General features: G+C 34.2%; 1 protein-coding gene across 1 annotated transcript in view; it reads left to right on the plus strand.

The window, feature by feature from the left end:
* Positions 1–24,042, plus strand: part of LOC134228947 (circadian locomoter output cycles protein kaput-like) — a 50,337-nt gene that overhangs the window by 8,165 nt on the left and 18,130 nt on the right. The window contains exons 5-7 of the mRNA XM_062710643.1: positions 4,562–4,653; positions 4,896–4,985; positions 5,256–5,367. Coding sequence (XP_062566627.1) covers positions 4,562–4,653; positions 4,896–4,985; positions 5,256–5,367 — 294 coding nt within the window. The remainder of the gene's footprint in view (positions 1–4,561; positions 4,654–4,895; positions 4,986–5,255; positions 5,368–24,042) is intronic.

Below are 24,042 nucleotides of genomic sequence, written 5' to 3' on the forward strand. Positions count from 1 at the left end.
TCAGTCACACAACTTTTGTATTGGCATCTGCTTTGTACAGTCACACAACTTTTGTATTGAAACCTGCTTTGTTCAGTCACAGAACTTTTATATTGGCACCTGCTTTGTTCAGTCACATGACTTTTGTATTGGCACCTGCTTTGTTCAGTCACACAACTTTATATTGCCACCTGCTTTGTTCAGTCACACAACTTTTGTATCAGCACCCGCTTTGTTCAGACACATGACTTTTGTATTGGCACCTGCTTTGTACAGTCACACAACTTTTGTATTGAAACCTGCTTTGTTCAGTCACACAACTTTTGTATTGAAACCTGCTTTGTTCAGTCACAGAACTTTTATATTGGCATCTGCTTTGTACAGTCACATGACTTTTGTATTGGCACCTGCTTTGTTCAGTCACACAACTTTTGTATTGGCATCTGCTTTGTACAGTCACACAACTTTTGTATTGAAACCTGCTTTGTTCAGTCACAGAACTTTTATATTGGCACCTGCTTTGTTCAGTCACATGACTTTTGTATTGGCACCTGCTTTGTTCAGTCACACAACTTTATATTGCCACCTGCTTTGTTCAGTCACACAACTTTTGTATCAGCACCCGCTTTATTCAGACACATGACTTTTGTATTGGCACCTGCTTTGTTCAGACGTTTGTATTGGCGCCTGCTTTGTTCAGTCACACAACTTTTGTATTGAAACCTGCTTTGTTCAGTCACACAACTTTTGTATCAGCACCCGCTTTGTTCAGTCACATGACTTTTGTATTGGCATCTGCTTTGTTCAGTCACATGACTTTTGTATTTGCATCTGCTTTGTTCAGTCACACAACTTTTGTATTGGCATCTGCTTTGTTCAGTCACACAACTTTATATTGCCACCTGCTTTGTTCAGTCACACAACTTTTGTATAGGCACCCGCTTTGTTCAGACACACGACTTTTGTATAGGCACCTGCTTTGTTCAGACTTTTGTATTGGCACCTGCTTTGTTCAGTCACACAACTTTTGTATTGACACCTGCTTTGTTCAGTCACACAACTTTTGTATTGGCACCCGCTTTGTTCAGTCACATGACTTTTGTATTGGCACCCGCTTTGTTCAGTCCCATAACTTTTGTATTGACACCTGCTTTGTTCAGTCACACAACTTTTGTATTGGCACCTGCTTTGTTCAGTATGTATATGTTGACAATTAAAGACTGCGGATGTCCTAACTTTTGTGTCAGTGACTTGGATTGACAATGTTAAATAACTCAGATTACTTGTTCATCTTAAGCCATTGTGAATGCTGATCAGGGTATGATGGACTACTGTAAGAACACCAGTTATTACCCAGAATCCTCAGCATTCTATTGATCTCTTCTTAGTATAAATCATCTCCTACCAATAATTGGTGTCTCTCACCAGTTCACAGTTCTGTCAACCTTATTCTGATTTACTGCTTTTTTGACTTTAATTGAAAAGCCTATTATTTTTATTTTGTTTTATAAGTATCTTCAGCACTTTTTTTCAGAACAGATTAAAAAAATTAGTCTTTTAGAATATTTAATTTTTATTATGATCAATGAATAGTAAATACCTTTTTGTGTATACAGTAAAACTCGTTTAGTATGAACACGGATATTGCGAATTCACGGATATAGCGAAGTCATCTTGGATTCCCAGCTATATAAATATAATGAATTTCTTATACGGTTATAACGAATTATGGATATAGTGAAGTAATTTCATAGGTCCCAGCGATTTTGTTATAACCAAGTTTTGCTGTATAAAGATTTATTCCTTCCAGTTAGTTTCTACCAGTCAAAAACAGAGAATTTACATTTCTATCTATAACAGACTTAATTCATTTTAATTTTATACCTGACACCTCATTAAAAGACAGTTTTTTAGTAAGCAATTTCAGTACATGTATTGGGTGATATAGGTACTACAGCATGCATTGTGGCCCATGGGCCTCTTGTTTTACTGAACTATAAATATTTTATTCAATATAATACATTGAAGAAAATCTAGGAGCATGCTTTTCATTTGAGCCCAATCAGGCCAATCTATAAAGTAGTTTCATTTTACATAGCTCACCCACACAAAATGATCGAAATATTTAGTGACGTGAGAAATATTCATATGATCAGCAAAAAATTTTACTTGTTAAAAACCATTAATAAAAAAACCCCTGATCTTTGTAAAAGAATTTCATAAGAGAAGGTGTGATACATACCTTCAAAAATTTTATCATTTTATAGACAGAATATGGAAATGAAATAGTGGGTAGCATTTGTCTGCTAGTAGATAAACAATTTGTAACTAGATTATGTTGAGTGTCTGATAAAAATGCTAAGAAATATTGAGAGTTAGCTGCAGTGATTTGTATTCACTAATATAAGATTTATTCCTTATTATACCCCCAGCCTGAAAAGTGGGAGATGTATAGTGATGGAGGTGTCCATATTTCCAAACAATGTTCCATATATCTTTCTGTATATGTGAAATACTTGAGGGTACTGTATAGGGGATTAATTTCACGGGTTGTAATTTTCACGTTTTCTCCTCATCTGACACGATCGCGGTTTCTTGAATTCGCGGAATTGGTACATGTATATTATTAAAATAATATCCCTTGTCTTTATTCCATAAACAACAGGGTCTAGGTTTATATAAATAATTAAATTCAATAAATAATTGACGATTTATTAAAACAAGTGCAGTTATCAAAAATCTTGACTATAAACGTCGAATGACTTTCCTATATGCTAGCTATTACGATAAGTGGATACAGATTTTCAGAACGCGGCGAAAAACCACCGGACGGTAATAAATATGTTCATGCATGTCGACAAAATAGTATCCTTCCACATATTCAGTTAGTTCCATATAGTTATTTGAATGTTTTTTTAAAACCAAAAATGTCGATAAAAACTAATAATATGCATGATAATGCAGGTAACAATTACACGCGATAACATTAGTTACGCACGGGTAATCAAAACCCACGGCCCGCGTGTTTTGATTGATGAAACATCTAGCGTTGGCTATTAAAACAGCTTTTTAACAAAAACAGGTTATTATCTGCCTGTTTGAATTAAAGCAAAGCGTGATAATTAAAATAACTGAATGACAAGTACTACTCGTAATTACTGAAATGATCATGTACAGCACGAACATGTATAGAAGCCTATGTTATCGTAGTTTATTCTCAAATTTCCAAATAAATCATGGATATAATTGAAAATTTATTCACTGTTTCTTGAATTCACGGATTTATTAACACCGTGAATATAGCGAATATTAACACCGCGAGTTATTTTCCCCCTATACAGTACCTATCTTTCATCTGCAATTCCTCCTAAACCACAAGCTAAAATTTGTTGAGACTTAACATTTAATATTTATTATTATCATATACTTAGTAGTAAATACACCGATTCTGCACGGTGTGATACGGGTGACGTCACAATACCCCATATCACGGCCCGGTCCGAAAATCCATATCACGTATCGGACCGGCGGGCCGAAAATCCATATCAAACCGGAAGTAACGCTTGTATTAAGTTCAAACGTTAATTTACTAGATTTTACTTAAATATTCATGTAAAATATTTCTTTAATGACATCTGTGGTCTTATTTTTTTCCAGTTACCGAAAATTGGCTCTTTTAGATTTTAAACAAAAATGTCATAAACAAGCACGAAACATTCTTCAATGACAATACATGAACTCGCACATTAAGTATTTTAAATATATGATAAATAGAATACTACATACTAAAATCCATATCATATGTCACATCAGCCCTCGGGCCCCATATCAGCCCTCGGGCCTTCGGCCCTCGGGCTGATATGGGGCCACTCGGGCTGATATGACATATGATATGGATTTTAGTATGTAATATTCTCTATTGAAATCACTAATTTCGTTTGGGTTAATTTTCGTGGTTTTCAAGGTATGAAGAGACCAATAAATTTATGTCCACCATGAAATGCAATTTTTCACATATATTACTACTGAACAATTCTTCAACCACGAAATCAAATCCCCATATTTTCCTCAAATCGCAAAAATTTGACCCCTGGAAAATATGTGATTTTACAGTAGTACATAATGCTATTGTGACCTTTCATCTTGTAATATGAGGATCCCCATCTTTTATCCACAACTCTTCTTATACCATTGAATAAAATTCAATACCTGTATGACTTTGAATCCTTTTTACAAAGTGCCATTCTTTGTCTCTTTTTTTATGCTCTGGTTGCAAATATTTGAGGTTTCTAAAGCTCTGGACTTTGCCATTATACATACATGGGATTAGTAGTTATCATTTTTGGAGCTCATGGTCACATTTCCTTCGGTTTTCAATGAGGGATTTTTCCCATTTTCTCTTCACAAAAAGTAGTTTTGTAAGCATTAAAGTAGGAGAATTTAATGATGCTGAACTAAAGAATGAGGGTGCGAGACAGTCCCCTTCCTATGACCCCATGATACCATGTTTCTGCTTGCAGTTAATGTTATATCAATATATGTCCATGAATTGCAACTTAAAGACATATTAATAATTTTTTAGAGACAGCAGTTCAGGCCCAGGCCCATGAAATCAAGGAAGACTGGAAGCCATCGTTTCTGTCCAATGATGAGTTCATGCATCTCATGCTAGAGGTTTGTGCTTTACAGATATCTTTGTACCCACTTTTATTTTCTTCTGCGATATGTCAGAACTATTTTTTTGTATCCAGATACAACCCTCTCCCCTCCTTGATCCTCTCAAATGTTACACGTTAGCCAGTGAATGTCTGCATATTTGTGAAAAAGTACTAACAACTGTTGTTAACTGCATACAATGTAGCATTTGTGAAATATAACAAAATGTATTTTACTGATATATTCTTTATTCTTTTTAGGCATTGGATAGTTTTTTACTGGTTTTTACTCAACAAGGCAATATACTGTATGTATCGGAGAGTGTGACTTCCCTACTGGGACATCTACCTGTAAGTACTGATAGACACGGTGTCTGAATCCAGAACACACAGCTTTTACAGTGATGATGAAGAAATCTAAAATTCCTCCTTAATTAGATATGTGATTCGAGTCACTGTATGCAAAATGCGAATGGGGGATGTTAGTTAATTCTGTACGTTTGGCTTACTGACTTTAGTAATTACATGTAGATCACATTATAATATATTGTATGAGTGCATATAAAATGTAAGGAATTTTATTTTTGAAGTTTGACAATTTGAAAGATATTTCTGTGACAGGCGGACCTCACTAATCAGTCGGTATACAGCTTTATACACGAGAACGAAAAACAAAACCTCTACAACATCCTGTTTCACTACAGCATGCTTTCTCCAGAGGAACGGGCCAAAGGTAGGAATTTTCTGACAAGAAATACATGTGTGTCCTTGTTGTACAGTAGTTACCCCTAGTGTTGTACCGATAATTGGAAAACATCGATTGTCGAAAAAAAATGCTACCGATTCCAATGATCAATTATAATTTTTCATAATCGATCATCGGAAACATACTATAACTAGTGCTAATTGTAACGGGGACCGTTACAGATGTTCCCCAAACGCTCCCCAACTCCCTTTTGTGCCTAATTCCTGTAAGACATTTTTAAAATATGATCAGTATCGACGGATTTCATCAAAGAATTATAAAAGCTACAATGATCTCAACTATATGTCATTTAATGCATTGTACGCGCAAGCACGTGCATACACATGCAAGATGATCATGGCATGTTGTCTAAACCATGAACATATCTATATTTTGTAAGAATCAATAAAAAAAATGTTTAAGATATACATGCTACTGTTTCTTAAGTATATTGGTCATTTTGCGTATTTTGCGCGCGCACGTGCATGCATGCATGTTCGTGCATTCAATTTTGATAGTACCATAATGTAGGAATCAATTATACCTAATCATACTCTAAATTTCATCCCGTTTTGTTGAAAACTAAGAAAGCTATAGGCATTCAAAGTTTCAGCCAATCAGATTGCAACACACATGCATGCGCATGCTTTCATGCTAATTCTTATATATCATGCTGTAGATCTTCATAATGTATAAGCATGTTGAAAATTTCAAAGAATTCTGTTGAAAAACTAGAAAGATGTTAAGACTTTAGTTTCAACAAATCAGAGAGAAGCGCATGTGCATGCGCGTGAAATCTTGCTATTTTGACCATGTCATCTTGTCTATGCTTCTAATATATCCTTATATTATGAGTTTCAAAGCATTTCATAAAAAAAATTATAAAGTTACGTCTATATCAATTATATTGGACATTTCTTGTGTTGCACGTGCGCGCTCTTGGAAGCACACGTGCATGCACATGCTTTCATGATAATTCTTATATATCAGGCTGTAGATCTCCCTAATGTATGACTAAGTTCAAAATTTCAGAGTATTCTGTCGAAAAACAAGAAAGATATGGAGACTTTAGTTTCAGCCAATCAGAGCGAAGCGCACGTGCATGCGCGTGAGATCTTGCGTTTTTGACCATGTCATCTTGTCTTTACTACTTATATATCCTTATATTATGGGTTTCAAAACATTTCATCAAAAAATAGAAAAGTTACGGCTGTATCCATTATATTAGTCATTTCACGTGTTGCACGTGCGCGCTCTTGCAAGCACGTGCGCGCAAAATGACCTTCATTCCGCAAATCTACATAACATGCCTAGTGACCCTAAAAAGGTTTCACCTTGATCAAATGTGTAGTTTACGAGATCATTCGCGGAAAAGATTTTCCCAGGAAGAAGAAAAATAATAATAATAATAATAAGAAGAAGAAACAGAGTAAAAACAATATGTTCCCCAACTTCGTTTGGGGAACATAATTATCTATTTCTAGTTTAAAATTTATTTATTCTTAATGAAAGAAAATTGGCATGTGCTTCTTATACTTGCCAACTAGCATGAAACAAAGGTGCTTAGGAACCACGAGTAAATTTTGGTGTAGGCGGCTCATAAAATTTATAACTTGTTCGCCTAAGTGGCGAATTAAAAATCTGCAGGACCATTCCAGCCCCCTTACTGAAAACAGACGCTTTCCCCGTGTTTTTGCTTTAAAACTTCCAATCAATTAAATAGATAAAAGTAACATGGTCTTATTGTTCGTAAGTACCCTTCATCTAATCCATTTACCAGTACTACATGATTTGTGAAATCTTTAAAACGGTCATCTTTTTTTTTCTAATCCGAATTTCCTCCATTCCTATGTGTATCGGTTATACGTGTTAGATATCCAAATTATTTCCAATTACTCAGTCTTATGAAATGGAAGTGTTATTAGGCTTCTACTTATTCCAGATAAGTTTCAAAAATATTTAAACTAAAAAATAAATTCTTATTCATGTGATGGTGTCATCCGTTATCTACTAATATATAGTCCAATGACTAGCAAAATGGGATTAAGTATATAATCTTTCAAAAAAGGATAGTAAAATTGTTAATTTAATTCAATTTCATTTCCTATGATGAAATATTTATGCGAAATTTATTTTACAAAGTAATTTGGACTTCAATTTTCATTTTAAACAAATGCACAAGTGTATATATTTTTTAGCTCACCTGAGCCGAAGGCTCAAGTGAGCTTTTCTGATCAAAATTTGTCCGTTGTCTGTCGTTGTCGTCGTCGTTGTCGTTGTCGTTGTTGTCGTCGTAAACTTTTCACATTTTCATCTTCTTCTCAAGAACCACTGGGCCAATTTCAACCAAACTTGGTACAAAGTATCCTTGGGTGAAGGGGATTCAAGTTTGTTCAAATGAAGGGCCACGCTCTCCTCGAAGGGGAGATAATTATGAATTAGTGAAAAAATTAATGGCATTTTTAAAAATCTTCTTCTCAAGAACCACTGGGCCAAGAAAGATGAAACTCGTGTGGAAGCATCCTCAGGTAATGTAAATTCAAGTTTGTTCAAATCATGACCCCCGGGGGTAGGGTGGGGCCACAATGGCCGATCAAAATTTTACATAGGAGTATATAGGGAAAATCTTTAAAAAATCTTCTTCTCAAGAACAGCAAAGCAAATATTGGTTATAGTTATATGGAAGCATCCTCAGGTAGTGAGTGATTCTGTATTATTAAATGCAGAATTAATCTTGTCAGTTTGTGGCCGTCAGGAATAAAATCATTAGAGCAGCTGCCTTTATTTTTATTTTTTCGATCGGGCGCGGTATACCAATATCTGATCACGAGGCGTCAGCCATTTTTTATGTAGAGGAAGAAAGTTGCGGATCATCTGAGACAAAAATATTGATATTTGCCTATTGTTGGTGTCATTATATAAGGTTTGAAAAGTGTAGAATTTATCTGAATAATTATAACCTTGAGTTTATTTATTCGTACAGCATTTATTTTATGATTACTGCAGAGTGTTTCGTCGCAGCGATTATACTGCGCAGTTTATAATGTCGCTCGGAAAAAACAGGTTACTGCAGGGACCTATATACTAGTATATAGGTCCCTGGTTACTGCTACGTTTTACTAGTGCTGAAGGATGATTAAAAAATATTATCTATTTATTTAATATACTTAGTAGAAGAAACTTTTTAGTTTGTGCTCAACTTTACAAAACGTAAATAAGTGCAAATCCTGTTAATAAAGGACACGGATAACATTATTACTATTAGTAAAAGTAGGCTAGTAGTACAACTTTATAAAATTTTGCAGAAAGAAACAAACATATATGCATGTGATTTTGTGTCGATCGTGGAAAAGAATATCACTACAGGCTCCTGGCTTTTTGCAGAAATAAAGTATAGCATAAAGACATTAGAGATACATACATGTTGTTAATTGTTGTTTTATGTATTTTTTATAATCAAGAGTCAAATCAACAACAAACATCAAACTATTTAATACCATAAATAGCAAACTTAAGTAATAAACATTTTTTTGAAAAATAAAATTGAAGAGTTCAAACTTTCTGATTGGTTAACTTTAAACAATAAATTAGCATACTTTACAGTGATATTTCAGCTAGTTTGCCCTCAGGTGATAAGTGAAGTCAAGATCACCAAAGGGCTATTGACGATGTGGCCGAAGAATAATTACACTTTTAAAACGAAATAAATATGTAATTTTAAAAAAATATGTTTTTTTAGTTTGATATTTATGGTTTTAAATATTTTTACGCTTGTTAAAACGTGAAGTTTGATTTAGAACAATTGAAGTCTATTGTATGTCACTGATATTAATACCAGTCAGATATTACACAGTTCGAGACTACTACCTTATATGGAAGGCAATTTTCAACACGTGACGATGTCTTCGTCACGCCCGTTCTCCAATCAAGTGAAAGATTCCCAAAGCATAACAGTCTACCACGTGTTTATGATTAAATGGCTACACGTGGTTTTCATCGGTTTACTGCACAAAATTTAACTCGTAACCGGAAAAATTGTAGAGCTTCTTAAAAACTTTATTAGACCGAAATTGAAAGATAATACTAGTATTCTGAAGACACTGCTCCATGCTCACATTTAATATTGGAGTTGTTTTAGATGATTAACAGTTGCTTCGAATATCGTACAAACTCTTTGACTTTTGCATATACATAAAACACTTTCTGATAATATTGAGGGGTCAAATAATAATTGCACACTTTCTCCTGCTGTCTAAAAACAAGGACCTATATACTACCTGCGAAAGCTACTGTGTGAAAAAAAACTCAATGTTTTATCGACACGATAGCACTTATACGTCTCTTTGAACAATGGTATACTAGGCTGATGTATTATAAGTTGATATAAGGCTTCATAAAGCAAATTTTGTAAATGTGAGCTTAAAAATGAAAGATTATACATCATTTTAAATATTTCTTTCAAAAATTTAAAAAAAGAATTGAAAATAAGTTTCCAAGGGACAATTCAAGTTGCCTTTAATTTTCAACACAGCTAGGTACTTGTAGTAGCCCACAATGCATTGCGGCTCATTCAGCAGTAGGTAAAGTAAACATATTAGCTAATTTACATGCAAATTTATTCTGATGTCAGAAAATCTAGTGGTCTCGACATGTTACATGTATATAGGAGTACCTCTTTCTAACTCCATAATGAGTCTGGGAGTGGATTTTTTAACTGTATGTACTACAAAACGAGTTTTTTTGCATTGCATGTGATCTGTAATTTGTTGTTTGCCATCGCAACTCAATAAGCAACCAATCAAATGACTCGCACATATTTACTCGCTGAAAAATTGTATGTTATTAAATCTATGTTGGTCATTTGATTGGCTGCTTAGCGAGTCGCTATGGCAAACAACAAATTACAATTCACATTACGTACGTATGTTCGACAATGCCAAAAACTTGTTCTGTACTTCACACAGCTACATTTGTGACTGATTTATTACAAATACATGTACTAAGATACTTATTAGTAAAGTTTGAAATCCATGAAGTTTTTTATTATGCGCCCGAATTTTTTTGGGGCGCATATTGTTTTTGTCCTGTCTGTTTGTCTGTTTATCTGTCGTCAACTTTAACCTTGGCCAAAACTTTTGAACCGTAAGAGATAGAGACTTCATATTTGGTATGCATACTCCTCTAATAAAGTTCTTTCAAATGACATCAAGGTCAATGACCTTGTGACCTTGAATGTGACCTATATGCTAAAAGTAGGTTTTTCAACTGTTTGTCATAACTTTTGAAGCATAAGAGATAGAGACTTCATAATTAGTATGCATACTCCTATAATAAAGTTCTTTCAAATGACATCAAGGTCAATGACCTTGTGACCTTGAATGTGACCTATATGCTAAAAATAGGTTTTTCAACTGTTTGTTATAACTTTTGAATCATAAGAGATAGAGACTTCATATTTGGTATGCATACTCCACTAAAAAGGTTCTTTCAAATGACATCAAGGTCAATGACCTTGTGACCTTGACTGTGACCTATATGCTAAAAATAGGTTATTCCACTGTTTGTCATAACCTTTGAACCATAAGAGATAGAGACTTCATATTTGGTATGCATACTCCACTAATAAAGTTCCTTCAAATGACATCAAGGTCAATGACCTTGTGACCTTGACTGTGACCTATATGCTAGAAATAGGTTATTCCACTTTTTGCCATAACTTTTGAACCATAAGAGATAGGGACTTCATATTTAGTATGCATACTCCACTAATAAAGTTCTTTCAAACAACACCAAGGTAAATGACCATGTGACCTTGACTGTGACCTTTATACTAAAAATAGCTTTTTCCACTTTTTGCCATAACTTTTGAACCATAGGAGATAGGGACTTCATATTTAGTATGCATACCCCACTAATTAAGTTCTTACAAACAACACCAAGGTCAATGACCATGTGACCTTGACTGTGACCTTTATACTAAAAATAGCTTTTTCGAACTTTGTTGACGCCGGGCGCATAGTGTTTCACAAACACATCTTGTTTTTGTTGAAAACTCAACGGTATAAATTGAATGTGTTGATAACGTCAATCGTATACTTCCGGTTTTATGTAGTTTTTGAATTTGCGTATTGCCTGGAAACGGTTTGTAAGAGAGTCTTAGACAGAGAAAGTATGTAGGACACTCATAACAATGAACACATGGCATGGCCACAGAGTGAGGGATAATAAAAGATGTCAATTTTTTCTATAAAAGACAGACAAACGACTGGGTTTATATTACATAATAATTTTAAAACAACGTGTGCCGGTATGACGAGAACTTAAAGTTATTTATACTTTCAGGCTAATCAACCCACTGTCATATGATTGTCAACAGAGTCTGTGTTGAAGGTTGACATTTTTGCACTCTAATTTGTGGGTTTCAATAATACATTATCTCATTGTGTTTATAAATATTGATATAATAGTGTGCGTTTCTTGTTTTCCTCTTTTTAGCTCTTCTGAGCCAAAGGCTCAAAGAGCTAATGCTATGGCCATTTGTGCGGTGTGCGTTAACTTTTTAGAATATGGGCCATAACTAAATAACCCTTTGGCTAATTATTGTCAAATTTGTCACAGGGTATCCTTGGCCCAAGGGCCACCATTTATACTGAAATTAGGGATGGGACCCTAAAACAAGGGGAGATAATCACGAAAATAAAACCAAAAGTACTGGTTGCTAAAAAATCTTATTCTCCAGAACCACCAGGCAGATTTTCACCAAACTTACATACAAGGGTCGGGATATGTTGAAGATTAAAAATTGTTCAAGGCATGACCCTGGGGCAAAGGGCGTGGTCTCAAGGTCACTTCAAAGTTGACCAAAATTTACACTTATTAAAAACATTGATATTTTGCTTACTATAAAGACTAGGATTATAGTCTTTTCTAATCTTTTCGAAGAAGGGAGGGCATATTGCGTTGATGCTGTCTGTCTGTCGGTCCACTTAGTTTCCGTTCATTTTCTTCGCAACCGTTGCACGTACTTAAACGAAATTTGGTATACAAATGTTCTGTTTTGGGCATGATTGCACAATTTTTTACAGAGTTATGCCCCTTTAACTTAGGAAAATTTGAATTATTTGCAGTTTCCGTTCATTTTCTTTGCAACCGTTGTATATGCTAAAATGAAATTTGGTATATAGATATATCATATTAAAATCTAGGTCAAATTCTGTTTTGAGTATGAGCGCGCCATTTTTTACGGAGTTATGCCCCTTGAACTTAAGATTTCAATCATCTGCAGTTTCTGTTCATTTTCTTTGCAACCGTTGTACATACTAAAATGAAATTTGGTATACAGATATATCACATTAAAATCTAGATCAAGTTTTGTTTTGGGTACGAGTGTGCCATTTTTTTACTTTTGGACTTGGAAAAATTCCAATTGGGGGAAGGGGGGCACATCTTTTGTTTATAAATTAAATTTCTCTAAAGAATATGTTGATTGATAATATTAAATTTTTATGGTTATTCTGTGAGCATAAAAATATACAATAGGGTAAGACAATTTTTGGTGCTACATATTAAAACGTCTTGGGAAAAACATTTAGAAACTTGTGAAATTATTTTTAAAATTCCTTATAAATTACATTTTAATCCCTGATCAGTTTTTAAAGGTTGATATGCTTGTTAAAAGTAATGCTCAATAATATGAGAACATAACTGTATATGTGTGGAGGACCCTTAAGACGGGACGTATTATGTTATAGGCTTCATGTCCGTCGGTCCGTCTGTCCATTTGTGTTTGGCTCATAACAGTACTTCAATACTTTCAGGCCTAGGATTATCAAATTTTGTCAACTTATGCTTCTTGGATAGACGATGTGTCGTGCACAAAAAGTAGGTCGCTCTGACCTTTAATAAAGATGCTATGGCCAAATATGGTAAAATTCTGTCTGGCTCATAACTAGAAAACTTGCATATAAATGTAATGATATATATGGTACATATAATTTCTGGAAATGTGTGAAACATCTTAGAGGTAAGTTTTATGTGAAAATGGTTTACCAATTACATGTACATGTAACTTACATCCCTTTTTAAATGATTGTATATTGTTTAACGTCCCTCTTGAGAATTTTTCACTCGTGAAGATGCGACCACTTGCTGGTGGAGAGCTGCAAATTTTGTCTTACACTTGGCACTTGGGGCCATTGAGTAGGAAAGATCTTTTTCGCGTCAGAACCTACTGCTATATATTTTTGAAAGTGTCATCAGTGATGGCAGCATTATTAATTTAAGAATGTGTGTATGTATGAAGTACAGACTACTTTAATCAATCTTTTATAGTATAGATTATAACATTCTTGTATTTTTTGTAGATCACAGAATGCCTAGGAAAAAGACTTGGAAGAAGGCTGCTGTGAAGAAGACGAAATCATGTAAGGCAGATGTGGGTGACAAGTACCCCACAGATGTTGGCCTCGTCCAACCATCTGTGCCTCTGGGTGTAGGCCACGTCCTAACACCTATGACATCTGTACCGGCAGGGGTGATCTCTACCACCCCTGTGACAGTGGTCTCTGCGGCTCTCCCTGAGACCACTTTGAATCAGAATTTATCTCAGAATTTATCTAAGAATTCATCTCAGTTGCTTACTCAGAATGTCTCTCAGATTACAACTCAAAATATTACTCAATTTACAATGAACAATATTTCAAATGAAACAACACAGGCACTGCAAGGTAATTGTATGCATCAGAATTCAGATAATCTGGTGTTTGGGTCTTTCCATCAGGGAAGTATGAGGTTTTCATCATTTTCAAGAGGTAATCAGTGTACATGCAATTCACTTATGATGTTGTCAAATTCATATGAAAATTTTTCATTCACTAGTTCCTTTTTAGATCAGACTCTGCTCAAGGGAGATAATTTGTACAACGCAGTTGTGAAGAATCTTCAGAGTGCTGGAAAACTGAAAAGCAGATTACTGATGTTTGATGAACTACCACTTCATATTGATTCTGGTGAAAATCATCACATTGTAGATAAGTTTGGTACATTGTTTGGCTTATTAGTTACAGATGATAAGAGAAATCAAATTCAAACTCTACATGAATGTCTGCAACAAGCTTTGGGGTTATCAAGGTATGTATTAATAATGATTGGCTCGATATGTTCAGCACTGTACAAAGCTTCAGACAATGATTTTTATTTTTTTGACTCGCATTCTCATGGGGAAAATGGTTTGTCTGATTGTGATGGAAAGTCTTTGATGCGACACAGTTGCTGCTTAGATGATTTGTTAGGGTTTCTGTATGCAATGTATGAAAGTATGCACATCGAATTTGCGACTGAATTTGAGGTGATGCCTGTTGCCTTTCGTACACTTATTCATAGCTTCCCTAGCAATAATCAAAGTGTACATCAATATTGTAGATTAGATCAGTCAACAACTGCTTTCACAAACAAACAATCTGTTGGTAGTAGTACTGGTCATTTAAAAACAACAGAGATGAGGAAAGATAAAAAGGATTACATGAGAGAATATATGAGAAACAAGAGACAAGATCCACAGTTTAAAGACAAGGAAAGGGACAGTAAGAGAAACAAAAGACAAGTTTCAGAGTATAAAGAAAAAGAAAGAGACAGCAAGAGAAACAAAAGACAAGATCCAGAGCTAAAAGACAAGGAAAGAGACAGTATGAGAAACAAGAGGCAAGATCAAGAGTTCAAAGACAAGGAAAGGGACAGTATGAGAAACAAGCGACAAGATTCAGAGTATAAAGGAAAAGAAAGAGACAGTAAGAGAAACAAGAGACAAGATTCGGAATTTAAAGACAAGGAAAGAGACAGTATGAGAAACAAGCGACAAGATTCAGAGTATAAAGGAAAAGAGAGAGACAGTAAGAGAAACAAGAGACAAGATCCGGAATTTAAAGATAAGGAAAGAGACAGTATGAGAAACAAGCGACAAGATTCAGAGTATAAAGGAAAAGAAAGAGACAGTAAAAGAAACAAGAGACAAGATCCGGAATTTAAAGATAAAGAAAGAGACAATAAGAGAAACAAGAGACAAGATCCAAAATTTAAAGATAAGGAACGGGACAGTAAGAGAAACAAGAGACAAGATCCAGAGTTTCAAGACAAGGAAAGAGACAGTATGAGAAAAAAACGACAAGATCCAGAGTTTAAAGACAAGGAAAGAGACAGTAAGAGAATTAAAAGGCAAGAAGAAGATTACAGGCATGATGAGCAAATAAAAGATTTCATGAAGAAAAAGGAAATGAGACAAAATCCTAACCAATTAGAAAAAGAAAGATTGAAGATGAAAGAAAAGAGAAAAAATGAAGAATATAGAACATCAGAAAATATTGCTGCAAAACAATCAAAAGCACACTCACGGAAGAATTTGGATTATATTGAAACTGAAAAACAAAGATACAGAAAAAGTAAATATGGATTTGATGCGGAGGAGTGTGTTGACAATTTTCACAACAATGTAAGATTGGGTCCTGTGTTTGTATGCACATGTTGCCAACAGACATGGTTTCATGAAAGTGTTTCAAATGTTGATAATGTTTTGTTGGATGCTGAAATCAAGAAAAAGTATCTTACGAATACAAAGTCTGTAAATGGGCAGGAATGGATTTGCAACACCTGCAATTCAAGCTTGAAAGAAGGTCGGACTCCAAAACTCTCTTTTGCAAATGGAATGACATGGATACAAAAACCAAGTGAATTAAATTTGTTACCATTGGAAGAAAGACTTGTATCCTTAAGAATTCCTTTCATGCAGATAAGAGAATTACCAAGAGGAGGGCAGTATTCTGTAAAAGGAAATGTTGTAAATGTGCCAGTTGACATACAACCAACAATCAATAGTCTTCCCAGGAGACTTGATGAGAATATCACAATACCTGTCAAGCTAAAAAGAAAACTATCTTTTCAACACTCTTATTCTCATGAAAATATCCGACCTACAAAGGTTTTGATTGCTTTACATTGGTTAATGAAAAACAGTGAATATTATCAGAATTCAAATATAAACATAGATGACAACTGGTTCCATGAAGTTACCAATTCAGCAACAGAATTAATGAGAGAGTTTATAGAGGGCCACACCAAACAAGATTCAACAGTGCATGACCAATCGGATGAATCAGACTCGGATGAATTCTGTGAAGTTGATGGTAGTGGTAAGGATGGAAATTGTGATACACTACTAGACAGTGACTCGTATGATATGAATCAGGTCTTCACATTTGCTCCAGGAGAGGGACAGCGTCCACTTAGTTTGTATCAAGATCAAATGGCTGAGTATTTGTCATTTCCAACAATATTTTGTGGTAAAGGAAGAGTAGAAAACAATCAGCGTCAAGTATCCATTTCATATGCTGATATTGCCAAGTGGGAATTACGAAGTGTTGATAGACGTGCTGCACAGTCTGTACCGAATTTGTTTTTCAAATTGAAAAAGATTCAACTAAAACAGGTTACAGACAAATGCAATTTAGCTCTTAGAAAATGCAAAACAAAGGTGAAAACCTTTACTGCTAATGAAATAAGAAATCCTGATCAAATTAACAACATTGTCAGACACAATGAGGGATTTTATGTATTCAAGCAGTTGAGAAATTCTCCTCCTTATCTTGAAACAAGGAAGAAAGATGTATTTGCAATGATTCGACAGCTTGGTCTACCAACTTGGTTTATGTCCTTTTCTGCTGCAGATACACGATGGAATGATCTGATAAGGGCACTGGGAGTTTTAAATGATGGCAGAGAGTACACAGATTCTGAAATTGAGAGCATGACATGGACTGAAAAATCAAAGTTAGTTCAGAAAGACCCAATTACATGTACCAGGTATTTTGATCATCGTTTTCGTACTTTTTTGAATACTGTGCTTAAGAGTGATCATCATCCTATTGGCAAGGTACAGGACTTCTTCTATAGGGTTGAATTTCAACAAAGGGGATCACCACATGTTCACATGATTGTTTGGATTGAAAATGCTCCAAAATACTTGGAAAATGATGAAAAGGAAATTGTTGCATTTGTTGATAGCTATTTAAGATGTGAAAGAAATGCAGAGGACACTATGCTAGAATTACAGGTGCATAAACACTCACAAACATGCAAAAAAAGAGGAAAGGCTGTTTGTAGATTTGGATTTCCACTCCCACCACTCCAAGCTACAATGATATTAGAACCTTTGGACAGTGAAATTGAGAAATACAAGAAGATGCATAAAGCTATGCAAGACAAAATGAATGAATTTAAGAATGGTTGTGATGTAAGCTTTAGTTTCCAAGAGTTTTTGCAGGATGTACTACAACTATCTGAAGATGATTATATCAAATGCATCAGAAGTTCATTGAAAGGACCCAAAGTATTTCTAAAGCAGAAACCTTGCAACCTCAGAGTGAATGCTTACAACAGTACTCTTCTTCATGCATGGGCAGCTAATATTGACATTCAATATGTATTGGACCCATATGCTTGTGCAATGTATATTGTATCATACATAAGTAAATCCCAAAGAGGAATGAGTGATCTTCTGAGTAGAGCTGCAAAAGAAGCAAGAGAGGGCAATCTTGACATTAAGAGACAAGTTAGACACATTGGAAATCAATTCCTCAACAGTGTTGAAGTTGGAGCACAAGAAGCAGCATATCTGGTTTTGCAAATGCCCCTTACAAAAGCATCAAGAGATGTAATGTTTATAAACACATCTCCAATTGATGATCGTGTAATACTTGTCAAACCTGATGCAGAACTTAAAAAGTTGAATGCTAACTCCACAGACATAGAATGCAGTAACATAGTCAAAAGGTATGCAAAACGTCCAAAACAACTTGAAAACTGGTGCTTAGCTGACTATGTCTCACAGATAGATGTAGTTTTCCCAAAAGAAAATGTTACTCAGCTGTCTGAAATGGAAACAAATGATGATGAGACACACCAGTCAGAAAATGAAGACAGTGGATCTGATACTGAAAGTGAATTTAAAGATGACAGCACATTAGTTGTGTTGAAAAATGGAATCAAAATAAGGCGCAGAAAAATTCCAAGAGTTATAAGATATGTGCGCTATAGTTTAAAGACAGACCCAGAAAATTACTATAGAGAAAAACTAATGCTGTTCACTCCATGGCGAAATGAAAGTTCTGATCTTCTGTGTGGACAGCAGAGCTTTGAGCAGTCATTTAACCAAAAGAAATTTTTCTTAACTCAGAAAATCAAACAGTATGAACACAATGCAGATATGCTTGAGCAGGCAGAACAGATGGCACAAGATGATTTGACAGAAGCATATGATGAATTAGCTCCTGGTGCTCAACAAACTGAGGCAGAAGATGAATATGAAGGAAATGTTGACTCTGAAAAATTTGTGCACTTTAATCCTGAAAGGCCAATTGAGCAGAGAGAGTATGATATAGGAAATGATGTTGGAATTCCATCAACAAGACAACTGAGTGAGCAGAGTTCTGTTAGATTACCTGATGATGAGTATTTAAAGCTTGTAGCCAGTCTCAATTTGAAGCAACGTGAATTCTTTAATCATGTTATACAGTGGATCAAATGTAAACAGGAACCTATCCATGCATATCTGTCAGGAGGTGCAGGCGTTGGAAAGTCAGTGTTAATCAGAGCACTTTATCAAGCTTTACATCGGTATTTATGTGCTAAGGAGGGAGAAAATCCAGACGATATACGAATTCTTCTTTGTGCATACACTGGTAAAGCTGCATTTAACATTGGTGGTCAAACAATTGCTTCAGCATTTCATCAGAAAATTAACCAAAGGCAACAAAACATGCATTGTGATGAACTGAACACATTTAGAACTAAATACAGAAATTTGTCAGTTGTCATCATAGATGAGATTTCAATGGTTGGCAATGCAAAGTTGCAATTTATCAACGACAGACTTCAGCTTCTTACTGGTTTGAAGAGGCCATTTGGAGACATTAGTATTATTGCTGTTGGAGATTTCTTTCAACTTAAACCAATCATGGATGGATGGATTTTTCAGGATTTAAAACAAAATGCCCAAGCACTTGCATGTAATCTTTGGAAAGAAAATTTCACCTTATTTGAGTTAGATGAAGTAATGCGACAAAAGGATGACTTATCATTTGCACAGCTTTTGAACCGTCTTCGTCACAATGAGATGACTTCTGCGGACTTGGATATAATTCACAATTGCATCATTACTGAAAATAGTCCAAATTATCCACACAGTGCTCCCCATCTGTTTACAATGAATGCGAAAGTAGATGAATATAACAATAAACTTATAGAGCAACTTCCTGGTGAAAAAGTCATTGTGAAAGCTGTTGACAGTGTCCTTCAAGACCATAGTAAGACTGTGAAAGACCGACTACTCAGATCATTACAAAATCAAGATGATGTAAGCAAAACTGCAAACCTCATGACAAGACTAACTCTAGCCATTGGAATGATATATGACATTACGGTTAATATTGATGTTACTGATGGCTTGACAAATGGTTCATCATGTACTGTATGTCTTGTTGAAAACAGATTACCAGGTGTATCAAGGCCAAGTATAGTGTGGGTGAAGTTTTTGGATTCTGCAGTAGGGAGAAGTACTCGACAGAAATACCGCCACCTTTACCATGATGATGTTATGGATGATTGGACACCAATATTTGACTGTCAGCGATCTTTTGTTTTCAATTCAACTACATACCAAAGAATACAGTTTCCTTTAAGACCAGCTGCTGGTAAGACAATCCATAAGGCTCAGGGCTGCACTGTTGATGAAATTGTAGTGGATTTGTCTCAGTCAAGGATAAGGAAAACACCCCACATTCATTATGTAGCTCTTAGTAGAGTTAGATCTGTTGACAAGTTGCATATTCTAAATTTCAATGAGCAAGCATTAACTGTGGATGAAAAAGTTGTAGAAGAAATGGATAGAATGAGGCAGGAAGCACCTCTAAATCTGTGTTATCTTCCATTGTACAAAGCCGAGCAGAGCAAACTAAAAATTATGTTTAATAATGCAAGATCTCTTCACAAACATTTCAATGAAATTCAAAATGAACCCAATGTTGTAGCCTCAGATGTTATTGGTTTTTCAGAAACAAGATTAACCATCAATGATGAACAGAATTTTATGATGGAAAGTTACTTTACTTTGTTTAATCATGAAGAGAGAAGTGACAGAAATCGTCCTCATCATGGAACAGCATTATATGTTAAAAAGGACCATTTGATGACATGTATCTCAAAATTCAGCAACACTTTGCTCGAGTTCATCATAGCTTTAGTTAATTTCAGAGACTTTGGAGAAGTGCAGATAGTTGTTTTCTACAAGTTCCCAGCATGTTCTTTTAAAGAATTTGAACGTGAAATTATGTTGCACTTAAAACCTTTTGTAGACACAGAGAAAAAATTGATAATTCTTGGAGATTTCAATTTTGATTTGTTTACAGGTCACAAAGAATTTCTGAACTTTATGAAGTTGAATTTAAAATGCACACAATTGGTAAAAAAGGTAACTCATGATTTAGGTTCACAACTTGATTTGATTTTCACAAACTTCCCTCACAGTGAAACTGATGTAATTGAGGCATATTGGTCAGACCATAAAATGGTGTACTGTACATTATAAATCTGATATAAGGGACGCATGAGTACTTATTTGGGGGAGATACGTCTTCTTGTCCCCTCTCCCACCTACCATTGTGCCAGTGTCACTTTGTGACATTTGGTACATTGGTTACTGTATACAGGGTAATATTCGCCCTGTGTTATTTTCATCCTTTCGCACAATTTTGCAACATTTTAAAATCACCCAGTCACAATTTTGTTGAAAAAATCAACTGTGTTCTTTTAATTTTCCCCGTTTTAAATATGTCTACTTCTAAGATGGATGACGGGCAAAAGTATAAGGGGGAGGGGGGGGGGCGAATATTTCCCTGTATACAGTATCTTATAGGCACCAATTACTTGATGTAAAATTTTGTTTGTTTTTACACATATGTATACTTAAAACTATATTTATGTGCATGGAATAGCCCAAAAAAAAAAAACTCATTAATGATTACAAAACAATTGGACTTTAAAAGTTTTGTGAAACAGTAAACCTTCATTGTGACTTTTATTGTTGATAAATTTTCAACAGACAATTAATAAATGTATGAAATAATTGAATGTTGCATGTTAAGGAAAATTCCTGTACATCAGTGACAATCATTCATGTAAAATAAATGATGATCATTGTATTATTTGTTAAAGTTTATATATTATATATGTATATACTGTATTGATGTTTGAGTTAGACTTTTAGCCTTACTGTTTAAATTCTTTTTAATGATGCATGAACATCATGAACTTGGTTTTTTCAAAATACCCAGAACATGAAATATTTTGAGATTACATGAATTGTTAATGGAGGCGAGTATATAAAGTTTGATATATTAATTAAAAGAAATTAATAAGTTCTGCTAAATAATGATTTGAGTTGTTCTAGAAATATACACTTGCATCAAGTAATTGGTGTCTTTAATATAAGTTCAATGCTGTATTTTATTATAGTTTTATAAAGTGTATTCACCAGATATCATCTGTTCATAAAAAAAATTTCTGTATAGAAATATTGTTAGTTTATTAATGTTACTTTGTCTTGTGACATTTAGTCCATACAGAACAATACTTGAGTACATGAGAGTATAAACTTTAACAGTGTATATGAATTAATATTTTCCCAGAACAAATGCAATAACAATATCACTGTCAATATTCTTATCATGAATGTAATTCAAGTCTTTATGTAATTACTTTATAATCAACCTTATGCAGTATTGTAGATGTTACAATTGCTGAGGTTTTAAACAGGCTGGGTGGTCAACAAATTAACCGATAGATGCACCTGTTTTGAAATAATGTTCATTGTATATATGAAACTTTGTGGTGAAATATTTTGACTTGATTATTTATCTTTTTTTGCTTTCTTGTGTTAAAATGTTTAAGTTGATTGTATTTTTGTATTTCAAAACATTCAGAAATTGCTTTAAACATGTTAAACATTTACTTTTACTTACACTTTAGTTACTTAAGTAGAATAGGAAAGCAACCTGCATAATCAGACAGTAACTGACAATTCATTCTGAGTTACTGGTATATTGCTAATTTCAGTTAACTCCATGTTATTTTTTCCTTAAATATTCTCCAGCATTGAGATATTTAATTTGTGACCACCATTAATATTATAACCTAATGAGAATGAATTTATATATTAAAAACTTATACCCAGGTAAGTATGAAAAGAGGGGGTCAATGGACAGCCCGTAAAGGGAGGTAAACCTACCTCTTTATAAAATTACAGTTTCTCCTATAAAGGAGAGGAAAAAAAGGTGGATCACTATAATTTCTCATGACTGGTCTTAAAAAACAAAATTATTGATTGCAAAAAGATCTTAATTACATATGTGTATTCCATTTTGGAATATTACCTAAAAGTTTAGGAAATCTGATTCATGCAGGTACTCCAAATAAATGTTACTCGTTAAAAATTCTTTAAAATTCAAAGTCAGAGTCTGTTGACCATCAAACATGTATTCATTCACTTCCAGTTGCAATCTTTCCAAGTTTCGCTTTCGTTATGTATAGGAAAGATTTACTATTAAGTGAACTTTAATAAATACAGTGTATTTTGTATCTTTCAAATGATTACTTTGATGTATTGAAATTTCCTGTAAAAAATGTTATGCATTTCTGTCACAAATTTTTGCAATATTACATATTTGATATTGTGTGTATATTTGTTTGTTGAATTCATCTAAAATTTAGATAGTTGGTTGTTATTAATGCCTCTTAGTTTTTATCATACTGTATTATCTACTTATTGTCTGATAAATTTTTAGCAAGTCTGTTGAATTTTGTTAATAAATAAAACTAAAATCTTATTCACATTTTCTGTTTTTATTATATAACTATCATAGCTAATTTACACCCCCCCCTAAAAAAAAGAAAAGAAAAAAAGATTTTTCATGGGCAAAGAAATCTTCATGTCTCCCTCACTATTATGCAATAGTTTTATAATGTTAGCATATTAGACTTAAGAGTTGACAGTACAAGTGCTATATTTTGCAGAAATACTGATATTGACCTCTTTATGACTAAATTGATAATGAGGTAGGCATTAAGCAGTGATTGAAAAGAAAGTCTGATCCTTAGCAATTTTATACTCATATCAAGCCCAATTACAGTGAATAGATAGAGGAAGTTCTTACTCTAACATCTACATGCATAATTCTTGCAAGTATTAAAGGATTTTCACTCAGGTGAGCGATGTGGCCCCTGGGCCTCTTGTTATTTAATTATATCTGTAGACTTTAATTGACCCAGTGATATATTCAAAGGGTTCAAAAATCACAGAGATTGTGGCGGAACAGATTTAGCTGTAGGCTCCTAAATTAAAAAATTTAGGAGCCCACGTGGCTAGTGGAAATTTTAGTTAAGTTGAAACCATGCATGTATGTAGAAAATGTGAAATAAGCAAAACAACAAAGAAAACAATAACTTACATATATTTTATATATTCATGTTAAAGAAATGATATGAAATAAAAGCAACAGTCTGCTTTTTATATACCAAACTATGACATCCGATTATAAGGCCATAATAAATGAATTGCTAGAT

The sequence above is a fragment of the Saccostrea cucullata genome, unplaced genomic scaffold (genome assembly GCF_032062105.1).
Source record: "Saccostrea cucullata isolate Sc308-1 unplaced genomic scaffold, CSIRO_AGI_Scuc_v1 ctg341, whole genome shotgun sequence".
Classification (NCBI taxonomy): Eukaryota; Metazoa; Mollusca; class Bivalvia; order Ostreida; family Ostreidae; genus Saccostrea; species Saccostrea cuccullata.